This window comes from Ipomoea triloba, chromosome 14 (genome assembly GCF_003576645.1).
Source record: "Ipomoea triloba cultivar NCNSP0323 chromosome 14, ASM357664v1".
Taxonomy (NCBI): domain Eukaryota; kingdom Viridiplantae; phylum Streptophyta; class Magnoliopsida; order Solanales; family Convolvulaceae; genus Ipomoea; species Ipomoea triloba.
In genome coordinates, this window is record NC_044929.1 from 13,620,958 (window position 1) to 13,629,056 (window position 8,099).

Genomic DNA, 8,099 nt, shown 5'->3' on the forward strand with positions numbered 1-8,099 from the left:
ATTGGAGAATAGACTCAATATTAACCTGCTTTAAAAAGTTACGAGAATGAGATATTTCAAAGCAGCTAGCTACAGGACTCCGTTGTTATTTGAAGATTTCAAATGTATGCATTTCACCCATACTAAATGAAATAATTAAAAAGCTTTATAAAGTCTAAACTAATATGGATAGTCTTGCAATTATGCAATCTCCACTTCCTAATTTCTTAATCTTTCAAACAAGAAGCACGAACATCTTTTCAAATTAGTTAAGACACATAATTAAAGTCAATAGTCAGGTTTGATTTGTAAAAGGTTATCAGGAGTGATTTAATTTATTTTATTTTGGTGTTATTGGCTATGAAATTCAAGTAGGTATTTTGTCTAAGTTTGAATTTTTTTTGGTAAAATTGTCAAATAGACCCTCAAACTTTAAACAAGTATAATTAAATCTCTGAACTTTTTGGAAGTGCAATTAAACAGTTTAGCATATTAAAATTGATCATATAAACTCAATTTACCAATAACCAACTGGTTACTAGTGTTCAGATGGTTGAGACTGACATTAGCAATCGTAAATTACTATTGACTGTCATAAACTATCGTTGTACCGCATCAGAAGAGAAAAAATTGACGATCAATGAATGGTCTTCAGTCGCCTCCTATGAAGAAGGAGACCACTGGTCACCCTCTCTGGCGGAAAAGGCAACTAGTTGGTCACCTTCTCTAGGAAACCATATGATTGCCTAGAGAGGGTAATCAACTGGTCACATTTTCCAGGCGATCATTCGATTGTCTGAGAAAGTGACCAACTAGTTGCCTTCTCCAGATGACCATTCGGAAGCAATCAATTGGTCGCTCTATCCGTCGGAGAGGGCGACAATCACCTGTCGTCGGTGCCAAGTTACTTGCCATTGTAGGTTAATTATCGATTTTGGAATTTTAATGCACAAAAATGACTTGTTCATGAGCTTAATTGCACTTTTAAAAAGTTCAGGGTCCTAATTGTATTTTAGTGTAAATTTAGAAAGCCTATTTGACCATTTTCTCTATTTTTTTTTTTTTGGTCAGTTGTGGGGGATCTATAAGCAGTTAAAGCACAATTCTGGTTATGTTAGACATGTCCATGTTCTATTTTAGAAAGTAGTCAATCACTACACATAATTAATTATAATTTATCATTCTATGGTTTATTTGTATTTTTTCTTTTTACACAGTTGATTTCATTTTTGGTCGTAGATTTATAGATTACCACTTTTAGTTCTTCTTTTTTTTTTTTTTTTTTCCAAAACATCTTTATTTGGTCCTAGTATTATTATGATATGATCATTTTTGGTCCTCCATCAATAAAACTGTTTAAATTTCATAAATTACAAGGGCATTTAGGTATTCAATTATGAAAATTTTTTAAAATAAAAATAAAAAATATAGCAGGTCAACCCACTTTGTAAAAAAAAATCAAAATGTCATTGTATTCATGAAATTTTAATAATTTTGTTGACAGAGGACAAAAATGGTCATGCCACAATAATATTGAGACCAAAGAGGATGTTCTAAAAAAAAGAAAGACTAAAAATATACTGTCACTTATAAATTTAGAACAAAAAATGAAATTAACACTTTTTAAAATCATTCTATGACATATTTTTGTTCCTAGATTTATCAACAGCTTCTTGATATATATGCTATAAGGAGAATACATGATGAAGCTTATTATTATGCATTTATATTCATTTTTCAAGTGTATTTTATAATTTTATTTGACTTTTGTTTTGTAATGCATGATGGAACTCTTTCCTTTTGGTTATATATATATATATATATACTTACATGCACACACGCTAATAATTTTTTTTTTCAATATTTAGAAGAATAAGAATACGATTGTTATAAAGTAGGAACTCATGCGCCTAATGTTTCGAAGGGAGGTATCAAGAAATTAAGAAGTGAGAATTGTGAAATTACAAGACTATCCGTTGGCTCAAAATTAGTGTTGTCCAAAATTATTGATAAAAATATTATTCAAATTCTATGAGGATACAAATAATATAAAGACTAGTGGAAACAAAGAGAAAATTTCAGACATGGAATGAATCATATTCCCAACATTACAAGAGGCTATAAAATGATCATTCTCCAAAACCCAAAAGGTTAGCAATGGGCCAAGCACGCACAAATCCTCTGATCTTGGTATTTCAGAAGAATGAGAAAAGTAGAAGGAGAATTTATACCATTCTAGTTCACTTAGGACTTTAGGAGTCAATCATTATTGTGTGGACCATGGTCCACACAGCTGTGTGGACCATACTATTAAATAATGTACATTTAGTATAAAAATAATGTACATTATATTCAGGGAATGTATATTATTTGTGTACTGAATGTACATTATTTTTATAGTATAAAAATAATGTACATTCAGTACAAAAATAATGTACATTTAGTACATTAAAAATATACATTTGATTATGGTCCACATAGCCACACAATAATTTGCCCTTAGGGAGTAGTACGAAAGGTAAGTTACATGAATATAGGAAGATGAAGTCCATGTAAAAGTATCGTCAATCTTTGTACTGTAAATAGTGTTCATAGTAAATAGTTAATTAGGCTTTTCACTAGGAAACGTCCAAACTGCATTAAAATCCTTTATGTAACAACTGCTTTTCTAATATCATTGAAGCAGGATAACCAACTTAGTTGGCGTGGTGATTTAGCACCCTGTTCCTTAAGCATGAGTTTGGGAGTTCAATACCACTTATGTGAGTCGATTCCCACTCATGTGAATGGATATCTATAAAAAGAGTCGCAGTTATAATCATTGAAATATGAAAAGTGCCTATGCGTGTGAATTAAAAAAAAAATTAATTTATAGGTGAGAAAGTGGTAGTGTAATTCCCATGGCAATTAGAGGGTTCATTTCAGTGGAAGTGTGGAACTTGAGGCTTAGTTCCCAAAATGATTCCTTTATATGAAAGGATGGAATTACTTTTATAAGCGCAACTTCCGGTGCTTCTAATTGGTAACAAGGAAATGGAGAAGTATTATTAGCAGTGTGTAGGCGTGTAGCTATCATCATCTCGTGAATTCCGAATGCACTCAAGGTATTTGATGTATAGCCTCAGAGACCTGGAAATCTGACATTATTCAACACTTTGCTGGAGTTCAATTTCAATGAGTTTTTCAGTGTATCTGTATGCTTCTATTATTAATTTTATTTTATACTTTTTGATATCGAACTGAAATTGATTGAAGAACTGATCATGGTTGATGAACAGTTTGATTGATATGTAGGCTGGCACACAGGTGACCCTGTCAGGATTGCATTTACCGTGTTAGAAACTTAGCAACTAGCCACAATCTTAGGCAAAGGGCATTTGAAGTTTTGACTAATTCAAGAGGACTGTTTACAATGGCTGGTTCCCACCTGCACCTGCACCTGCCTACATGAATTTTTACCTTGATGCGTTACAGGTGAAAATTTTATGCATTGCACTAGTTTTGGGGTTTTTCATTTTCCCCAAGCATATTTTTAATTCAACCATGGTGTTAATACCTTTGACAAGATATACTATTCTTTTCCTAGAGTTGAAAATGTTAATGTTGAATTGGAGAATAGACTCAATATTAACCTGCTTTAAAAAGTTACGAGAATGAGATATTTCAAAGCAGCTAGCGCCAGGACTCCATTGTTATTTGAATATTTCAAATGTATGCATTTCAGATTTAATGTGATGACAATGTAGTAGTTGGTGGGTCAATATCTTTGATAAAGGCATAATTGTCAAATTAAATTCTGGAAGCATAAAGAGAAAAAAATGGCGAGTTTAAAATCTAAAATTGCACCTTACTGCATTTCAAATGAAGTTTCCTCGTTTATTATCCTGGACCGCATGATCTATGGAATTTTTTTTTTTTTCAACTAATTGTGGTATTAAATATCTATATTCATGTGATAGCAATTATGAATTATGATCATATCAGACTATGGAAATTGACCAAGTCAATTATGTAAAGTCTCCTCTTTTTTTGTTTGCTTTTCTGATAGTGATGGATAGGAATTTGATTATTCAGTGGGAGTGGGAATTAAGGGTAAAAACATCAAAGTCTGCTTGCCGTGTGGTCCCAACTATTTGGAAACTCAATATGTGTGGTTCATTATCAATCTTAATATTTGCTTTCATATTGTCTTTTCTGCTCATTTTCTCATCTAATACTTCTACTAAACAATTAAATCAAGTGCTAGCGTACAAGAAGGAGCTTTCGGCAGTGAATCACCATGAACTATTCTTTCTATTAGTCTTAATTCAATGTTCATTTAACAATGTATTGTTATACATCACAATGAAAATTGTTGCTAGCATTTAAAAGAAGGGACACGTGCATTTACATAACTGGACAATGTCGATTTCTGAAGTCTTCTCAATTGACTTGTAACAAGAAGTGAGGAAAAGTATTACAGTATGTGCTCCATAAAAATGAATCTTATCTACTTTCCTTCTCTATCTCAAGTTTTGTTTTGTTTTCTGTATTGAAACTTACTTTCTCTTGCAATGGTGTATACTCCTTTTTACTTAATTCTCTTTGTGCTTCTTTTTCCATTCCACACTTTTGCTCAAAACAATAGTACTATAGATGCTGGCAGCACTCTTACCGCAACAGATAACACCAAACCATGGCTCTCACCTTCTGGTGAGTTTGCATTTGGATTCTCACAAATTCAAGGCACAAATCAGTTCTTGGTTTGCATATGGTATGCAAAAATAAATGAGCGTACCATAGTTTGGCATGCAAATACTACTTCTCTGGTTCCACAAGGATCAACACTGCGGCTGGATGCTGATTTAGGGCTGATTCTTCGTGATCCTCAGGGCAATAGATTATGGGTAACTGATGGCTTTGTTGATAAAGTTGCTTATGGTTTCTTGAATGATACAGGAAAATTTGTCCTCTCCAGAAATGATTCTGAAGTGCTGTGGGATACCTTTGCACACCCAACCGACACTTTATTGCCAACTCAAGAGATGGAGATTGGCACCATGCTCATCTCTCGACGCTCTGAAGCCAATTTTTCACTTGGTAGGTTCTATCTTCGGATGCCTGATAATGGGAATTTGGTGCTTTCATCAAAAATGGTTCCAACCAATTCAGACTATGATGCTGATTACTACAATAGTCAGACTTCTGATCCTTCAAATTCGACAAATTCTGGCTATAAAGTGATATTTAGTGAGAAGGGCTCAGTTTCTATACTAAAAAGAAACAACGCAACACAAGAGCTTACTCCACAGTCTGTATCATCAGTTACAGAAAATTATCTGAGACTGACTCTAAACTTTGATGGAGTGCTCACTCTGTATCGTTATCCCAAGGGTTCTGCTGGTAACCTATCTTGGATTCCTCTTTGGTCTCAGCCGGATAATATTTGTACCAAAATTACTGGCGATAAAGGCAGTGGGGCTTGTGGGTACAACAGTGTGTGCTCAATTGATTCCAACCAGAGACCATCCTGTAATTGCCCTCGGGGTTATTCACTGTTTGATCCAAGTGACCAGTACGGCAACTGCAAACCAAATTATGTTCAGACTTGTGAGGAACCTAGGAAGGGCTCATCTGAAGAGCTGTTTAGTTTAATTGAGATAACAGACACAGATTGGCCGCTGTCGGACTTTGAGCAGATTAATCCTTCCAACAAAGATGACTGCAGAACAGCTTGTTTGAATGATTGTTTGTGTGCTGTCGCAATTTTCAGAAGCAATAGCTGTTGGAAGAAGAAGTTGCCACTGTCGAATGGGCGCATAGACACGAGTCTAGACGCAACGGCTTTCCTAAAAGTTGGGAAAGGGGATGCTCCTCCTTTGACTCCTGATCCGTGGAGAGAATTTCCAGAGAGGAAGAAGGATCAAGGAAATTTGATCATTGCGGGTTCAACGCTCTTGGGAAGCTCTGTATTTGTAAATGTTCTACTCCTTACTGCACTTCTTTATGGATTCTTCTTCATTTACAAGAAGAAAATCAAGGCTTTTTCCCCTACTTACCCTTCTGTGCCATCAAATCTGCAATACTTTTCATATCAATGTCTTGCAGAAGCTACAAACCAGTTTAAGGAAGAAATAGGCAGAGGTGGTTTTGGAATTGTGTATAAAGGGGAAATGCCAGTGGGTTCCGGAAACATTGTTGCTGTGAAGAAGTTAGATCGAGTAGCTCATGATACAGACAAGGAGTTCAAGACGGAAGTAAATGTGATCGGCCAAACACATCACAAAAATTTGGTCCGGCTGCTCGGATACTGTGATGAGGGGCAACATCGGTTGCTAGTTTATGAGTACATGCAAAATGGCACTCTAGCGACCTTCCTTTTCAATGAGCTCAAGCCCAGTTGGAGCCAGAGGACCAAACTTGCCTTAGGGGTTGCTCATGGCCTCACCTATCTACATGAAGAATGCAGCACTCAGATCATTCACTGTGATATAAAGCCTCAGAATATACTTCTTGATGATTACAATGCTGCTCGGATCTCAGATTTTGGATTGGCAAAACTTTTGATGATGAACCAGAGCCGGACATATACTAATATTAGGGGAACAAAAGGCTATGTTGCTCCCGAGTGGTTCAGAAACAACCAAGTCACGGTGAAGGTCGATGTTTACAGCTTTGGAGTGTTGCTGATGGAAATCATAGCATGCCGGAGAAGCCTGGAGGACGAAGAAAAATGTGGAGCAGATAAAGCTGTTCTTGCTGATTGGTTCACAGACTGTTTTCATGAGAAGAGATTGGAGTTATTAGTTGAAGATGACGCAGAGGCATTGTCTGATATGGAGACGCTGAAACGATTTGTAATGACTGCGATCTGGTGCATTCAAGAAGATGCTTCTCTGAGGCCTACTATGAAGAGGGTCAGCCAAATGCTTGAAGGTGCAGTTGAAGTTCTTGTGCCTCCACTTCCTTATCCTTTACCCAGTATCACTACTTATGTTTCACTTGAATGACTCTTTTATTGCCTTCCTATATTCATAAACCCATGCCACTCTGATTAACTATTCTCTTCTTTAGGCATTTCACTTGCTGCTTAATTGAAATAATTTCCCATAGAATGCATAAAAATGTATTGATAGAATATAATTTCATAAAATCATTGTCAAATCCAAATGCTCACAGAATACTATTCTTTTCTATATATATATATATATATATATACTTGTTAAATCAGCGTGCCTATTTAAAGGGTCCTAGCGCTTCAAATTAGGGGGCTTTTGGCTCCCCTCTCTCCTTCTCTATAGAAGAGGCAACAAATTATACTCTCTCCTCTCTGTAGATAATTGAAGAACTATCAATAAAAGGGATGGATTGGGAGCTAATTGGGAATTTGCATTATACTTTATATACAATCTCTGTACATATTTTGTATTCCCGACTGCATCGTAGAATTAACACTATCAGTACAAAATTAAATATAACAAATATTTAAGATTTTGTGATTGAATAATACTAACTTAAATAATTACTCTGTATTTTTTTATTCTAAAATGACCACATAAATTTTTAGTTTTTAAAATTCTTTTTCATATATAAATTATGACTTTTATTATTAAACAATACATGAAGGAAAATGATAATAAAGAATGTTTGTCTGCATAGATAGCTCAACGAGTCACAAAAATGAAATTTGTCACAAAATACCAGTGATCGAGTTTAGCTAGTTGAATCATTGAAGTGCTTGGAATGAGCGAATCCACCTTTTATCACAAGATAATGAATATCTTTCTTGGGAAGGAAGAAAGATAATAAAAAATTCTTTTATTGATTAAGCTTAACATTTTGGCTCCTAAATTAATTGTTGCCATTATTTTCTTAAATTCAAAACAAAAATAATCCTTACTAAATCCAAAACTAAAACAATTCACCATTACCGTTTAAATCCTTTCCCATTCAAATTGGGATACAAAAACTTATATATATACCCCTACCCCGCGCTCCCTCCCTCACTCACTCACTTTCTTCAATCTTCAAACTCATCACGGCTTTCTCACTCGCACTCATCACTTGAAATTCCATATTGTTGGGCGATATGATGATTCCACCTAGGCTTCGTCGACTCCGCCAATGCCACTCCTTCGGGC

General features: G+C 35.1%; 1 protein-coding gene across 5 annotated transcripts; it reads left to right on the forward strand.

Annotated features, from left to right (window-relative positions):
* Positions 1-2,831: 2,831 nt before the first annotated feature.
* On the forward strand, positions 2,832-7,122 carry LOC116004385 (G-type lectin S-receptor-like serine/threonine-protein kinase RLK1). Of its 5 annotated transcripts, none has more exons than XM_031244418.1 (3): positions 2,832-3,173; positions 3,258-3,453; positions 4,918-7,122. In XM_031244418.1, exon 3 carries the CDS (start codon positions 5,004-5,006, stop codon positions 6,966-6,968), a length of 1,965 nt encoding a protein of 654 aa, XP_031100278.1. In that variant the 5' UTR covers positions 2,832-3,173; positions 3,258-3,453; positions 4,918-5,003; the 3' UTR covers positions 6,969-7,122. The 5 variants fall into 5 exon arrangements, with proteins under 5 accessions (XP_031100278.1, XP_031100276.1, XP_031100279.1 ...); XM_031244416.1 differs by having other exon boundaries at positions 3,274-3,453; XM_031244419.1 differs by having other exon boundaries at positions 2,832-3,083.
* The last annotated feature ends 977 nt before the right edge of the window (positions 7,123-8,099 follow it).

Coding starts and splice junctions, on each gene's coding strand:
- LOC116004385 (XM_031244415.1), top strand. CDS start 4,533: ATGGTGTATACTCCTTTTTACTTAATTCTCTTTGTGCTTCTTTTTCCA.